This window comes from Cryptotermes secundus, unplaced genomic scaffold, assembly GCF_002891405.2.
Source record: "Cryptotermes secundus unplaced genomic scaffold, Csec_1.0 scaffold1754, whole genome shotgun sequence".
NCBI lineage: Eukaryota > Metazoa > Arthropoda > Insecta > Blattodea > Kalotermitidae > Cryptotermes > Cryptotermes secundus.
The window spans coordinates 101297-118961 of NW_019729940.1; the positions used below are offsets into that span (position 1 = coordinate 101297).

The following is a 17665-nucleotide window of genomic DNA, read 5'->3' on the forward strand; positions in this document are numbered from 1 at the left end:
TGGCTGTTGTATAGTTTTTTACTACATGGTCTACATGCAACAGTATCTTTTACACTGAGAATTCTGACCTACTAATCATACTGAGTAAAGAAAACCACTACACTCACCCTTATACTTCAGCTCAGTGCATGACTAAGAATATGTAGTAGGTTTTACATTGCAAACAAGGAAAAGTTAAAAGTGGGGTGATATAGCAGCCCTTGCTACTATGGCCTCAATTGGGCCTACTGCACCAGCCTCAAATGATACATGGGCAACTGGCTGGGGTAAAACTGGGTGCTGACACAGAAACCTGCAAAAGGGCCACTTCGGCCCCCCATATGAACTAGACTGCGAGCGAACCAGACCTCTGTGACAAGAAGCTGGTGACTTAAGTGCCAGAGTTATGTCAGAGCCAATGTAAATGATGTAATTAGTGAATAATAAATTTCAGCCAATACATATTTTTGCTTCTCAGCCTTACATTATTCAGATAGATGGACAGTTCAGCAGTTACTTCAGGAGAAACAAGGAAACAGTATTCCCTGAAAGCAGTCCAAACTAGGTTCCAAATATTACTGTATTAAACTGTTAAGACCAGCACTCTGAGACTCATGAAAAGAAATTCTTTTATTGCCATAAAAGAAAATCATATACTTTAAAGAGTCAAGACATCCCTATGACATACCATTTCAAATCTGGTCCAAATCAGTATAAAAATTGTATGCTATATGTACATACCACTAGTTGCCAATGTTCCAAAATGCCCAATGCTGGCATGCCTGGAAAACCTGCATGAAGCAAAACAGTGTCATACCAGAATATCATCACTGGTTCATCTGGAAGAAGCATACTACTATATATCAAACCTATTTTCTGGAGTACCTGCCATTTCATAAACTCACCATCTTTGTTGTCACGACTGAGAAATGTGTGGTGTGATCACCATATCTTTGAATCATTCTATTTAGGTGAAGGAAAAGAAAATGCTTCATAAACACATTACTGAAGAGGCTAGTATGTCTTAACTATTAAAATGATTTCACTTGTTCTTCTGCTCTGAACTCAAAGCTAAGAAAGATATAATTTTTGTCTTAAGAACATCATAAAAATCTTATATAATGTCTTTATTTTACTCAATTACACTTATGCTTCTCAACAAATTGAGAAAATTTGTCAAAGAAACATAGTATGAGGACAAATTCCATGACTTTAAGGCAAAGAAAGACCTTTTCTTTCATTCCACATAACTAAATCATAATGACTACTGGTTGTCTTAGATACTGGCATATTTGATATACACATATTAAAATTCCTTCCAACTATAACAAGCAATATACACAAGATGTGCAAGTGATTATGCTTCGATGTTATATCAACAGTTCTGTGTAGTTCTTTCATGTCAGTGGACACTGGACACTGAAAAGAAAAAGGAAAAACGGACCTTAGTGTGACAGTATATGGTGATTTGAAATACTACATTACTTTGTCTTGAATGAAAGTATGAACTAACCAGACTCAGCGTGCAAGCTGAGTTATGAGAGCTGCACACATCTCAAAGAATTCCATTGTATGATGGCCAGTGTTTTGTTGCTGGCAAACACTGGGATCTGAAACAGCAAACATAGGCACATGGGCGAGCAGAACCCAACCTAATAAAGGTCTGTTTCCGTTTACTTTAAAAATGTAAACTGTGAAGTGGTTTCACCACAATACTCCATATGAAATTTGAACACAAAATCCCTCATCATACCGATTTACTACAAATAATTCATAATTTCACTTTTTGTTCTTCATTAAACAATGATGATGCACCCTTACTTAACCATCCTTGCTTAACATCTGTATACAGCACAAGGCTTCAAGGCCTTTTAGGAATAAGCAATGATGCAGAAATATAATTGACAGACTTAAAAAACATATTTTTGGTAAAATAAAGAAGTTTACTATACATATATATAATTTCTCCTCCTCCTAGTCAAAGGAGAGGCATAGGGAAGGAGTACCTTTATGGAATGCCACCTATAAATAGCTTAGAAGGCAGTCTGTGCAGCTAGACTGAAATCTCTCATTATGAAGGTGCTAGAAAAAGTCTTCATTGTGTGAGCACACAAGAGCCTTTTGTTTGTTTGTAACTGTCAGTGAAAGCTCTAAATTACACAATTTCATGTTACCCATCTCATCTTCTTTGACTTTCTCACTCTAATTATATTGGGTGAGGAATAGAAGCTATGAAAAAATAAGTAAAAGACTGGTGCGAAAATATATGTTCATAATATTGTCACAGTAAACAAGCAACTTCATTACTTCAACATAGTTCATGTGTACTCTTAAAATTGTTTTTCTCAGTGAGAATTGATAGCACCACCATCATAAATAAGCAAACTGACTATCACAGTACAGTTCATTATCAGAAAAACCATAGAACAAGCATTTTTTCTAGTTCCATGCAAAAGTAAGGAAAGTGGGCCAAACAAACTGCTACTCCAGTCACAAATTTCTGAACTACAGGAGTGGTGGCTTCATTTCCTTTGTTTGGACATGCATCAATGAATTTACGCTGCACCAAACATGGGCTAAGTTTATAATCACGGCCATAAACGGTTTTCCATGCTTCCATTGCCTTTGGGAATGTGTGATCAAACAGCAATCCTTAGACGAAATAAATTTGTCAGTGCAATATGAGTACAGTTCTAACATTTCTTTTCATGTGAATTCTGAAGTGTTCTGACAATGGTGTATCACACTCGGGAATACTGAGTTCTTGGATTCTGTCCATCATACAGTATCCTAAAGAACACAGCAGTTTGGAAAATGGATTTGATTCATCCTCAGATGAAATGGTGCAAGACACCTGCACTGTTGTGTCCATCGGAAAGAGATGATTTGAGGTTAGCTGTTTCTAATGGACCCCATAGAGGAAGCACCTCCCACCCTTTTGCCTGAGGATAAAACATATCCAGTTCCTAAAACATTGGGTTCTTTAGAATAATGGATGAAGGACAAAATCCAAAAACCCAGTAAGCCTGAGAATTACTTCTCACACTAACCACAGTCGATATCTGCACCTGTTACTGAAGGTCCATCATTCTCTTCATTGTTCTCACTGCTGAAGCTCTTGAAGTCCAACAAGTAGCTCTTGTAGTCCACCTGATACAGCTGGAGGGACATTTTGACATATTTTCCACTCAATGCATTTTTGTGTCTTACACGCACATGGAAAGGATTAATCACTTTCCACTCCTGAAACAATATTCAAACTGTTACTGGTTTTATGTAAAAATCTGTACATGGCAATGTCATTAAGCACCTAATTACATAGTATGCAATCTTCTATGGGTTGCTGATAGATATTTAACCAGTCAAGAAATTCCCTTCTTTTACTGAACTTGAAAGTTCATCACCATATTCACGAAAAACACACCACTGAAACACATCATGGGCCAGCACAGTCTACTTCACATTTACGTACTATTTCTCTGAGACATAATATGATATTTTCCTGTCATCTACTTCAAGGTCTTCCAAGTATTCCTTTTCCTTGATAGTTCCTATATGTTACATTCATTTCTTGTATCATACAAGACATGAGCTATCTCAACCTTCTCAATTTAACTGCCACGTGGGCACACTGGTAAGAAGAATGTGCTAAAATTAATCATTGGTGGGAGAGATGTAATTTAAATTGTTTGATATTACAGACCTTTCCAGTAATCTTTCAGCAAGTGTTTGACTTTCAAACTATGCCATTATTTATTAACCTTTATCGGGTGAATGTCACATATATACGACGCAAGCAGCAACCCGAGTTGACCAAATGACACATATATATGACACAAGACATCTGCACTCTTTGGGAGTGCTGACAGTTTGACCTTGGGTTTGAAACCAAAACAAGCCTGCATGAGGTCATGTCAGTGGTTCATTCCTTAGCTCAGTATAAAGAAATCGTTTATCACGGTACTGGTTTTGATACTATTTATGTTTAGATATGACTGTTTATGACCTGGTCAGTCAAATACAGCCCAGATTTGTTTCGAGAAGTGATGAGGAAATATTCATCAGTGCTTGCATGTGAGTGCTTCCAGAGCCTTCAAGGAAGTGTGATGCATTCAAGGATTGGTTTTCAGTGACAAATTATGAGTTAGAAAGTCAGTGTCAGACTGTCATATATTTCTTTATATATCATTTTTATGTTGCATCTTGGAAGAGGTATAAACCCACTGAGCCAATATTACTTTGTGAGTAAAAGGTATCTTCGCCACTGCAATTTTCAGTATCAGTGTCAGATTGGCACTCTTTTCGACTAGTATTATAATTACTTTGCATCACTATTTTGCGAGTATTACCAACAGGTGAGAGTGTTGCTTTGTCAATCAACATAATTTATTCAATTCTGCTAGAAACCCCCCTCCCCCAAGATGATTCTTCAATCACACAAACAGAATATCATGGACAGTGGCGTTTCTCGAGGGAAGGCCAAAGTTACCAGGGGGCCCAACTGAGTTGACTGGAGGTGAAACATTCACAACACTGGCCAACCAAAGGGAAACAAAGACGTCATGTGTTTCGCTAAATAAGAAAAGCAGCAGCACGCTCTTCTATTGTAAAATGGGTGGTGTCACTCTGTGTGAGGTGGACTGCTTCGAGAAGTGCCACGCGCATCAGAGTGTATCATAAACTGTGAAGTGACGCAGTTCAAACTCGGGTACAGTCTGAACAAAATATTATTGTATATAGTGTGACTATATTTACAATATCACCATGATTCAAGGTTGAAGAAAAAACAACGGGTAAGTCATATAATAAAGATTATATTTTGCATTTCATGACAAAATAATCACAGTTAATTTTAGTTTGTAAAAATTGCTCTTTTGAGTATACAGAAAAATTTATTGTCTTTCAGACTGCTTTTAGTTCGTATTTCTGTGTCGCACAGAATGGAAAATATGCGTTTTTTTTTCTGAAAGTTTGCAATGTTAATTAATTAGGGCAATTTAAATACTGGCCACAGAGGGCTCCCAGCAATTTAAAAGTCCGTACATTAAAGGTTACAGCAAGCGACAGTTTTTAAAACATCACAAGACCATGACTGATGGTGTATTCCATCCACCACACCCTTGGCTGAGTAAGTAAAATTTACTTTCTTCTCATTCTTCTATTGGTTGTTTGAAATGTGAATGAAGATCAGAACTTCATTTTTCAAGGAAAAATTCACCACAGGTTAGAACATTATGCATATGCTCCAGTGTTGTGATGATGAGAGGGAGAGAGACACTGAAAATAACACAAAGTCTGAGGAAGAAAAGATCACCACCCATCTTTGAATGCAAATCTGAGCATAATGTGGAATGACTTGAAATCAGGATATCATCAAAATGATGCCTGGGTAAACACCAGATGCAAGAATTACAGAAGACAGAAACGCATTTCATATGATGTCTGATATAAATGAAGTGGAGGAGACCATGAAGTATGCAAATATGCATGTTTATGGCAAACAGCTGAAGGCTCCACATCACAGGGAGAAAGAGGTGAAAGAAGCTACAAGAAATGAGACAACAGCATTTTTGGGGATGTTTTCTTTTTTCTTCATGGATAAAGAAAGGAACTCACAAGGATGTCGTTAAACTTTGAAATAACAGAACATGGAGTGAAATTCTGAGTGTGTATGAGCTATATGACTGGAACAGCCACAGCAACGGAGTAAGTGCATATCATCCCTTGCCAAAGAGCATACATTCATACCTGCCAACTTACAGGCACCCAAATAAACTGTAATGGCTGTGAACAGAAAGAACTGCTAGGCAGTAGTGACAAGCATCTATGCTTAAGCAAGCAATGCAACCTCAACCTTTGATGAAAGCAAGTTTCCACTGTTGACAGCACGTATATTCGACAAAACCATAATTTAATGTGGTTCACTGGAGGGATTATCCATAGAAACAGTAGCTAGAGACAGAATTTTTTATTTCAAAGATTCCACCCATTTTTACATCTGAAATCATTCAGAATAATGTGCAGCTGTGTACTAACACAAGGAAATATAATGTGCTATCAGAAAGTTCTCGGACTGTTATTGTTGTAACTGCCTCGTTGATAGAACATGAGTGGGAAGGCTAAGGTCACACTTCCACAAGCCTACATCAGTCTGCCACATGACACCACGCTATGAACACATTGTTTTTATATGAGTGTTTTCTTGACTTTGTGTTTCATTCTGTCCCCGATGGATGGCAAAAATTCGAGTAACATGTCTGCATCAAGTTTTGCGTGAAGCTCGGTAAATCCGCTACTGAAACCCTTGAAATGGTCTCTAAGGCTTTTATAGAACATTCTTTAAGCCAGACAGCAGTTTCTGAATGGCATTCACATTTCAAGGACTGCCAAGTGTCAGTTGAATATGACAAAATTTCAGGGTGACCAAGCACCATAAAAATAGAAAATGTTGAAAAAATTTGAGAACTCATCCATGAAGACCATCACTGAACAATCCATGAGCTCGGAGACACCACTGGAATCAGTTACTGAGTTTTCCAGGAGACCTTAACAGAAAATTTAACATGCCACAAAGTTTGTTCCCAAACTTTTATGAGTATCTTTAGGATCATAACAGGTGACTAAAGCTGGATTTACAGTTATGACCCAGAAACAATGCAACAATCATTGAAGTGGAAGAGCCCACAATCACCAAGAGCAAGAAAGGCATGGCAGGTCCGGAGTTTATCAAAAGAGCACGCTCATTGTTTTTTTTTTTGACATGAAGGGGATTGTTCACCATGAATTTGTTCCCCCTAACACTACAGTCAATTCTTGACTTTTAATGTGACATTCTGAGATGCATGAGAGAAAATGTGCAATGAAAAAGATGGGAACTTTGGCGCAACCACAACTGGCTCCTTCATCACAATGCACCCACCCACACATCCCTAAAAACAACAGATTTTGTGACTGACAACAACATGGTTATCATTCCCCATCCTCCCTACCCGCCAGACTTAGCAGCCTGTGATTTCCCTTTTTTGCCCAAATTGAAAATGAAACTGAAGGATGGATATTTTGAAACAGTGTCTGACATCCAAAGGGAACTGCAAGCAGTACTTGAGATAATTAAGGAAGATGTCTTCCAAGGTGCTTTTGAAGCATGGAAAAACGATGGTATCACTATATACATTCCCAAGGAGACTATTTTGAAGGAGTTAAGCCAGCATTTCTTTCTTGACCTAGTCCAGGAACTTTCCAATAAACCTCATATTACATGATGTACAGGGGAAAAGTGACAAAAATGTCTCTCTATTGCTTACTGGTGAACCAGACAGTGGTTATTAAGATGCTCTGTTGCCAGTTAAGAAAAAGACTAAGTTGTTTCAATATATATTTGCCAAGAACATTTCCTCTAGAGAGCAGCACCGCTCACTGCATACTATCTTAGTACAATACTGTCACGTGTTACACCAGTGTAACGTGTCTTGAGTTCGAATCCTGTAGGTCACGTGTGTAAGTCCAATCCTACTTCTGACACCAAATTGTCACGTGTTACACCAGTGTAACGTGTTTAGTTCGAATCCAGTCGGTCACCTGTGTAAGTCCAATCCCACTTCTGACACCAGTGTACCGTGTTTAGTTACTGAAGACGCTGTTCAGATTGTTAATTGGTTTATTTAACAACCTACAAGTATCGGCTACAATTATTTATAACACTGTTGTGGGGTTTCACACTTTATAACCCCACTCACAATAATCTCTTCACTCTAGCTTCAGTAGGCTACACGTATTAATTACGACACGGGAGCTATGTGAGCGTCCCTGTATCACACACTCACTGTCTTCGGCGGCTGCTATATTTCACAGCACCACTCCTTAACACACACTAACTCATTCACTGCTGACTGGAGAACTCACTTCGGCGGCTGATACACTTTAACTAACTTCGGTGGCTGTGTAATTCCCTTATATAGTTGCAGCACCCGCCTGTTACGCAATGGGTACCGCTGTTGCCTGTTACCCATGTCACAGCTGTGCTGCGTGTTACATCACCGCGGGGAGTAACGACAGTGCTACGATGCCACCACGTACTGCTGGGGGGGAGGGGTCCTCCGTTGCGCAACATGTCACAATATAAACACGGCTGTTATCACAGAGCTTTCAAGTTACTGTGAGCAGACATTTTTTATGCTGATCCTGCTCTTGGGTCTTTGCACTGTGTGGTTGTCGCAATGTTTCCAATGTTCTGGAAGTACATACTGCTTCCATCTTCAGGGTGAAAGTGAGTGGGATGAGTCAGTGATGTGTGTATATACTCACTTTGGCCCTGAAGATTGAGGCAGTATGTATCTCTGAAATGTCAGCAACATTGCCCACATGGTGCAAAGTCCCGACAGCAGAATCAACATCAGCAATGAACTACCACATAAGTCTAAAATCAGTAATTTGACATTTTTGATATCTGTTTTTAATAATTTCCCACAATAATTTTCATGCAATTTATGCTAGTGAAGTTCATAAAAACAAAATGCAGCACTCAGCTGCGTGTCTGCATGAATGTCAGTAAAACTACACACAAGAGAAAATAAAAATGGAAAAGTCAAGAAACTTCAGCACTGACTCCCTGAGACTGGATACTGAATGAGTCACTATACAAAATTGCAAATTTAGCTATTTATGCAAGTGCACACATAGGGCAGGCCTCATCCCCCCACAAAAGGTTTAATTTCTATATCATTAAACTGTGATATAATTTATAAATATGATACAGTTACTACCAAATTATGCTTCAAAACCAAAATACTTACAAAATCCAGTGCTTTCATTGCACGATAAACTTCATTCATTATATCATTCGGCTTACTCTGCGATCGAATGCCTGTAACAAAAAGGGTGTTTATATGAAGACAGTTAGTTATTTATATATAAACTTTACAATAAACAAAATGTACCACAAATAGATGTGATTAATATCTAATGTTTCTGCAAACTAATTCTGACAATGCTGGTCATGGTAGCCGAGCGGTCTAAGGCATGTACTGTTTTCGCTCGCTTGGAAACCGGGATCGTGGGTTCGAATTCCACTCGGGGCACGGATGTTTAGTTTGTGTGTGCGTGCATTTTTCAGTGTTTGTGTACAGGTAGAGGCCTTGCGACGAGCTGATCACCCACCCAAGGAGTCCTACAAAATGTGTAAGATTTAGAAAAACAGAAGTGAACGAAGAAGTTCATGGAGGTAGGCCTAGGCCCACTGGGGCTGTAATGTCAAGGATGGGGGGAGGGGATTCTGACAATAACTTATATCATTATCATCATCATCATTCCATTAGGTACCAAGCCACATGACATGATATGGCTTCACACTCTCTCTTCAGTGGACCTCCTATTCTTCTGTTTGCCCTAAACCTGCACATTATCATGCTAACAATTTCAAAGCTAAAAGCTGAAATGCCAGCATGGATCTGGTATCTTAGAATTTGGGTCTCATTTGCAGCTCCTTCTAAATCACTACATTACATAACAATGTCTCCTATTTACTTGTAACTCCTTCATGATCATTGTGGGAAGACGTGAAGTACAGCATACAGACCATTGCTACAATCATGATCCTCTAGAGAGGTCTATGACAAAGACTTAATCATTACACCACAACTATGTTGGCCACTGTGCACCGAATGGCTTATGTTTGAGATGCAAAATATTTAAGACGTCAACTCTACCTCTATCTTCAAGTGACCTGAGTGATTGTAATTCGACTACGAGATAGTTTTAATAGTTTTGCTCTTTAAGACTAATGGCAAGGATTTTGCTCAAACATGTAGTCCTTTGAACATTAAATTTCTCTGCTAACAACTTGATCATTATAATACTCAAACTAGTGTAACATCCACTGAGAATTCAGCAGACAGTTTTGTCATACATTATATAAGTTTAGCTCCCCCTGATTTCTCCTACCTTCATTTTCAGTTTTACATGTTATACACTGAGGCTGATGTTTAAAGCCATCTGCCATGAATAACATGCACAAAGAGTCAATCATAAACCACCTCTTTTATACAGCACACTACACCACATACCCCCACCAAAATGTCATCACTACCAACTGAATAAGCACAATATACTGAAACTGAAAAGATTGCTTCAATTATTGTGTTTTTGGACATTATTCATTATCCACAATGGATAATGTCCACAAACACAATCATTGTATTAATACATATACCACTGTCACAAACTTTTCAAAAACTGCTTGCTCATTTGTGACCTATTGCATAACTTATATTTATGCAACATTTGACAATTCATTGCTATGGTAATCCAAAATTGTGTTATTTCGAAGCTTTCAACTCACCATTATATTAGTTTTTTATGTATACAAGGGAATGTTTCTGTAATGAGGAGAGACATGTGACAGTTTGTGCTAATTGCAATAGGACAAGAAACTATTCTGCATCTGTTCACAAGAGCACAATGAGTGCCACACAGCATTCATATTCATGCTGCAGGAAAAGACAGGAGGAAGACCCAGTCCTTTGTTAGAAGTCATCAAATCCTCCTCCATTTATCCACCTCCTCTTTCACACACTCATCTTCTGATAAATCCCATTTCCTTTTTTTAAATTTTCTAACTATGTTCTTCACCTGATCCTTCAATCTTTCTCTTGGACTTCTTCTGGATAACCATTCATTTACTTTCATGGACCATTTCATTTTTCACAGTCAATTCTCATTATATATCCAAAAACTAGTCTTTCCTTCCTCTTTTAGTTCTGTTTTGATCCATTTAAGAGAGTGCCCTGAACACTGTCAGGAAAAGTCAGGACAGCTCAGTCAGTATGGTGATGAGTTATGGGTTGGATGCAGCTGTTCAATTCCACACAGGTGTAAGAGATTTCTTTCTATTCCACAGCATCCAGATTGGCTCTGGGGCCCACCCAGCCTCCTATCCGATTGGTGTTGGGGGCTCTTTCCCAAGAGGAAGGGGCCGAAGCGTGAAGCTGACCATTCACGTCCATCTAGTGCTATGGTCAAGAATGATGGAGCTATGCCTCAGTTCCCCATACATCTTCATGGAATGGTGCTTAATTAATTAATTAAGCACAGATACAACTTGACCTTTTACCTTTACCCCAGATACTATTTCAACACACCTTCCTGTGTCTGGAAACATTTGCTGGGAAAGAGGTGATTCTCTTGGAAATTAGCTCTGATACCACAAGTTTCCATGGGTTTGCTTTTCAAGAAAATGAGAAACTTTTAAGAAAAGTAATGGCCATATGAGGCAACATAGTGTAAGTACTATGAAAGGTGCTATAAAACATTTAATGATACAAATACTACGGAACAAGCATGCACAGCTCAGGAAGCAAATGACACTACAGAACGCATGACTGACAGTTTATCTCCAGCAGGGTCAATAATTCTCCTTGCCACCATATCAAGACCGGCATTATGGCACATGCAGACTCTCATTCATTGGGTATCATCAGGACCACTTCCCACAGGAGTAAAACTGCCAGAGTCTGAAACTCACTGCTCACCTCCAGCTGGTACCTAAAATTTACACTATGTGGAGCTACCTGCCTCTCAGACCCATATACCTTCATGGCATCATGCTTATGTATATGGATAACTTTACTTTTACCAGATGGTAAATAAGATGATAATCTGAAGAAGAATAATAATAAAAGAAATATAAGAAATAAAAGATATAGAAGCCAACGTTTGTAGTTCTAACCAGCAGCAAAGATTATGGAAAAGTATAATGGTGTAAATTATACCAAAAAAGTAAGACCAATATAAATGTACTAATAAGTCTCAACAAACATTATACTGGAGCCTAGGTAGCACAGTTAATACAGCGACTGGATACAGGCTGGATGACGGAGGGGCTGGAATTTGAGTCCCAGTAGGATCAAGAATTTTCAATTCTCCACATTGTCCAGGCTGGTTCTGGGGCCCAAGAAGTCTCCTTTCCATTGGGTACCAAGGGCTCTTTCCCTGAAGGTAAAGTGGCTGGAGCGTGAAGCTGACCACTCACCTCCGAGTGGCAAGGTCAAGAAAATGTGAATTTATACATCCACTCCCACATATGCCTTCATGGCATAGTGCTAACTTAGTCAAGCATCTTTTACTCTACAGACAAACATTATATTAAAGTATTACTTTGCAATATGATAGTACTTAAAATTATTGTCTGATTTGCAGTTTTCCTTCATTCAGTGAGCAACTACAATGGACTTCGGTGTTATATTACACCTCTGAACTTCCCCTCAGTTTAATGTTAATATTTATTATTTCTGCAGCCACACCATAAATGAACACAGCACTGTACAGACTTTTATGAAAATTTACACACAAGAGAAGTTGAAAGCAGTAAAGTGGCTGGATGACATCAGTCCATATGTATTCCCAGAAACTGGCTTGAGGTCCTGAATTATACTGGGCCTCAGGGATTGCCCCAAAAGCATAACCTATGGGAAAAGTGGAGTACAGGGCTCTATAAACACAATCTAAATCTGGTAGCAACTTAGTCAAATCTATTCACTTCTCTCTCTCCATGCACTTCATATAAACATGTGCTTTCACAGGGGACATTTAAAATCATGTAAAGTTAACAAAATAAAGGATGAATCTGCATTTTGCATCTTTCAGACAATAAATTACATGTTTACTGAACTTTAATAGTTCACAGCTAAAATTGTATTTGCTACCAGTCTCCACTGTGATGAGTTTAAGAGTATATTTCCTAAGCCCTCATCAGGTAAGAGGGAGGCCTGTTTTATGGTTCTCCAGTATTTACTATGGGGGACCATGCACACTGAGTCATGATCAAGATGTAACCCAAATACCCTAACAGCAAGCAGGAAATATTTGAACTCAACACAGTGTCTGATACCTCTGCTGGGAATTTAATCCTGTCCTATGAAATCCACGTATTAAAACATTTAAACCCTCCAGGGTACTTCATTACCACCGATGACTGTCCATTTCTTTCTTATTTCTGATACAATTCTTTTCTAATTGTTTATATAGTAGAAGAAGAATGACAACAAATGGCAAAAGCACCAGGTTGCATAGTTTTCATATCATGACTAATTTCAATTGTGGAATAACACAAAAGCACGTACCCAAATGCCACTTCGCCCTCTTCACCGGAGTTCCCCTGGATGGTCTGTCACTACCTCCACCAGAATTGGGCCCCATCACTCGGTCCCGTAGAGCTGCTGAGAGAACAGCACACTCTCCTCACCACCAGGTATCATCTTCGATTAGTGTCACAAATAAAGAGGAATTTTGAAATATGGTAAACAAAACAAAGAATGCTTAAAAAACTGGGATAATCAGGAACCTTTGTATTAGCATGCATGGAAAAAAATTACAACAATTATAAGCTACATGCGCACTTCGTTCACATGTAAAATAAACTCTTTCACTCATTAACATTCCTTGCTACGTATTGGAGATTGTGACATCAGATGTGTTCATATTTTTAGTATTTAAATAAACAAATGCAGTCCATAGCACATTATCTAGTCATCACCATCTTCATCACACAATTCCAAATTGGTAACAATATCAGAAACTTTACAGCAACAGTTTTCCTGTGCTGGATTCATATCACCAATGTTACAGACAGTAATGCTGACCAATTGTTTCATTTGACAAATGGAGAATCCAAAAAAAAAAAATATGATATCAAATAAGTGTCACCAAATAGACAAAGGGGGTAACTTGAGACGAATATTCTAAATCAGAAAAGCTCTAAGGGTATGCATGTTTTATAAGATCAGTTTACATAGGGACAGTGGACTATCCGACACTACATTCTGTTTATCAGTGAACAGCAGTAACTACGAGGGGGTACCCAAAAGAAACCGAACTTATTTTTTTTTTAAACTTATTTATTCAAATTTTAAGCACAAACCTTCAATCCCCTTCAAAGTACTCTCCACTTACACTAATACACTTGTCTAGTCTTTTATTCCATTTTTCAAAACATTGTCTAAATTCATCTTTTGAGATGCTTGACAGCGCCTCCGTCGTTTTTTCCTTCACCTCAGCAACATCAGCAAAACGCTTTCCTTTCACGTCTCTTTTCATTCGAGGAAACAAAAAAAAGTCGCACGGGGCAAGGTCGGGTGAGTATGGAGGGTGAGGAACAGGGGTCATACCATTTTTGGTCAAGAATTGTCGTACAGACAGGGCTGTGTGAGCAGGGGCATTGTCATGATGGAAAAACCAGTCACCCGACTGCCACAAATCTGGCCGCTTCCGCCGCAAACTGTTGCGCAATCTTTTCAAAACTTCCAAGTAGAAAGCCTGGTTAACTGTCTGACCCTGCGGAACAAACTCTGAATGGACGACTCCTCTCACATCGAAAAAACAAATCAGCATTGTTTTCATGTTTGATTTCACCTGACGAGCTTTCTTGGGGCAAGGCGAACTTGAAGTCTTCCACTGGCTTGATTGTTGCTTTGATTCAGGATCGTAAGCATAGCACCAGGTTTCATCACCGGTGATAATTTTGAAAAAAAAGTTTTGATCATTTCGGGACTCTTCTTTCAAAGCACAGCATGCTTCCACGCGACCTTGTTTTTGTTCAGCAGTCAGCAGTCGTGGCACGAATTTCGCAGCCACCCTTTTCATTCCCAAATCTTCTGTCAAAATTCGCTGAACTGAGCTCCAAGTCACTCCCGACAGCTCCACAATTTCTTCAATGGTCCGTCGTCGATCTTCCTTGATGATTTCACGAATTTTTTCAACATTTTCATGTGTTCGGGCTGTGGAAGGACGACCAGAACGAGGTTTGTCATCAATTGACATTTCACCATTTTTGAAACGGGAAAACCACTCAAACACTTGAGTTTTCCCCATAACATCGTCCTTGTACGCCGTTTTTAACATTTCAAGGGTTTCTGTTCCACTTTTCCCAAGCAAAAAGCAGAACTTCACTGCCGCACGCTGTTCACGAAAATCAGCCATTGCAAAAACGACCATCACACAAAACAGTTGTCACTATAAACTCTGCCAAAACTAGTCCTTACCTTCTGAAGCAACGGTAGTCGGCTTATCAACTCAGGAATGTTAGCTCTATGCGCTCATAGCGGCAAAATGCGGTACTACAAAAGCTCTGCCACAAAAAAATTAGTTCGGTTTCTTTTGGGTATTCCATTGTATAGAAGCATATCATCATTATTAACATCATACAAAATTGTATCCAGCATTATCCTCTCATGGTTAAATCTACATGCAGGCAATATTAATGGGTGTGGATTTTGATGCAATAGATCAACTGCTGATCAGATTTCCTGCATTTTTCAGACATTGCAGAAGAAATGGGAGTACAATGGGTCAGTCCAACACCTATATACAGACTTCAAGAATGCCTGTAATTCCAATGGGAGAGAAGTACTGTACAGTATTCTCATTTGCTTTGGTATATGCATGAAACTTGTTAGACTAACAAAAACATGTTTAAAGAAAACCTACAGTAAATCCTTCGTAAGTACGAAGTTGTCCGATATGTTTCCTGTTCAGAACGTCTGAGATAAATAAAAGCTTTGCTGCCATTGCTCTTAAATTGTATTTTAGAACACACCACTTATGAAAAGCCAAGAAAACAAGAAGGGATGGAAATTGAATGGAAGACTTTAACTTCTAGTCTATGCTGACATTATTTTATTGCATGAAAACAAAGAATAACACAGGTCCATTAGACACTAGGAAGAAGACTGGTCTAGAAGTAAAAACAGACAAAACAATGTAGATTCAAGTTTCATTACCAGAATATAGGATAAAATTAACAAGTCCACTGCAAAATATTTAGCAAAAGTAAAATATTTGGACTGGTAGTAACAAATCAAAACTGCATTAGAAAAGAAACTGAAAACACAGTAAAGCAGAGACTGCTTGCTACTGTTCAGTTCAGAATATTTTATCTCCCTGCCTCCTATATAAAAACATAAGGACTAAAACATACACGAGTAAAACCATAATTTGTTGTGCTGCATGAGCAGCATGGTCTCTCACATTAAGGCAACACACTGAAGACTTGCAGGGCATGTATCACATACTCGTATAGGCCACATGAGAAATTAATACAGAATTTTGGTCAGAAAATCTGAAGAGTGACCACCCAATGATCCAGGCACAGATACAAGATAACACTGAAATGAATCTTAAAAAAAGAGTGGAAATGTGTGGACTTGATTCATCTCATTCATTATAGGGACCAACTGTAGACTCCTGTGAATTCAGTAATAAATATTCAGATTTCATAAAAGGTGAGGAACTTACTATGGAGCTGAGCAACTATTCACTCCTCAAGAAGGAATCTGCTCTGTGGATTTGGCTGACTGGTTACACTTCATTTGCCAAACGATGAAGTTTTTCAATTCCTGCATAAAGCTTTGCCGAGTGCTCTCACCCATTTACATGGTATCAGTCAAATGTCTGCAATTACAACTGCACTGCCAACTGTCCCCAGCTAGAAACACAGCCACTTGACAGGACAGCAGTCTTGTGCACTACCTTCTGCACAGCTGAGACGTTTTACATTACTTCAGTTTTGTCATGTGAACTAATGGACAGCTTACTGCCTCATGTAAATTGGCCATTAGCTAAAGAGAACTCAGAGAATGCAGATGTGAATGTGTGACACACTTCAATTATAGTTAAACGCATTCTTCTCAAAAATGTTATGCTGAAAAAGACTAGAAAAAAGTTTAAAATTAAATTCTTCTAGAGTTCTCTTTTACATTGGTTACACTGTATTTCAAACCACAGATATAACTTACGGGCTATTCTTTCTGGATGTGGTCGAATGGGGCTTGGATTTAGCTCACTGGGGCTGAATGAGATTGGAGGAGGACTACTTGCAACATAGAAGTCCTTCAGCTCTGCCTTTGCAGCCTCATCTGCTATCCTCTTATTATCGATAATCAAATGATATGCAATCGCAAGCTGGTCATGTGGATCTCCGCTGAGGAGGGCACTGTGCACTTCTTGCTCTTTCACTCCAAATTTCTGTAAAAGTACATCCCCTTAACCACTTCCAACCACCTCCCACCACAGAATACACAAGTTCATGTCACTCAAATAAAAAATAAGAAGTTCTGAAAAGAATTTGTATCATTTGCTTTCTTTAACCACTTCAGAGGCATTTTTGCAAATGTACAAGAAAAAATGTGAACCCTTTCTTGCAGTCTCAAACCAAAATATACATTATTAGCATAATATAATTTATTTTAAGGCCATACTTTTCAATTACAACTCCAAAATTGTTACTCATTTGTATGACTATAAATAATGGGAAAGCTCAATTACAAGTTGCACCTCATTTGCATATTTCTGAGAGTCTATTAACATAGTTCACAATTACCAGATGATAAGCATGATTCCACTATGACTGAACAAATTAAAAATAAAAAACCTTTGTGTCTGTTGCTGTAGTAGGCCACACATCTTTTTGTCTGATTCTTCTATTATTGGTTAGATTCATTTGTATTAACCGTTTCTTAAGCTCAAAATTATCTTCTTCCTTATTTCCAGGATGTCGATTGTTATTGTTGTTGTGTTCCCTACTTGATGTGCTATGCTCTGCTGCACGGTCTAGACTAGACAAAACGATGCAGAGCCTACTATGTGCCTTCAAAATATCCAGCTTTCTCAAAAGAACATGGCAGTACACCCCAGAAAA

The 17665-nt window shown here is 38.6% G+C and overlaps 1 protein-coding gene across 5 annotated transcripts in view; it reads right to left on the reverse strand.

Annotated features, from left to right (window-relative positions):
* Positions 1-1091: 1091 nt before the first annotated feature.
* LOC111865905 (5'-AMP-activated protein kinase catalytic subunit alpha-2) overlaps positions 1092-17665 on the reverse strand; it is a 38874-nt gene continuing 22300 nt past the window's right edge. For 2 of the 5 annotated variants that reach the window (XM_033752029.1, XM_033752027.1), the window contains exons 8-13: positions 16764-16992; positions 13095-13190; positions 8772-8842; positions 3030-3222; positions 1493-1589; positions 1092-1398 (exon numbers count right to left, since the gene is read on the reverse strand). In XM_033752029.1, the coding sequence (XP_033607920.1) occupies positions 1498-1589; positions 3030-3222; positions 8772-8842; positions 13095-13190; positions 16764-16992 (681 nt within the window). In that variant the 3' untranslated portion in view covers positions 1092-1398; positions 1493-1497. The remainder of the gene's footprint in view (positions 1399-1492; positions 1590-3029; positions 3223-8771; positions 8843-13094; positions 13191-16763; positions 16993-17665) is intronic. The other 3 variants (XM_033752028.1, XM_023854345.2, XM_023854344.2) reach the window with 3 other exon arrangements.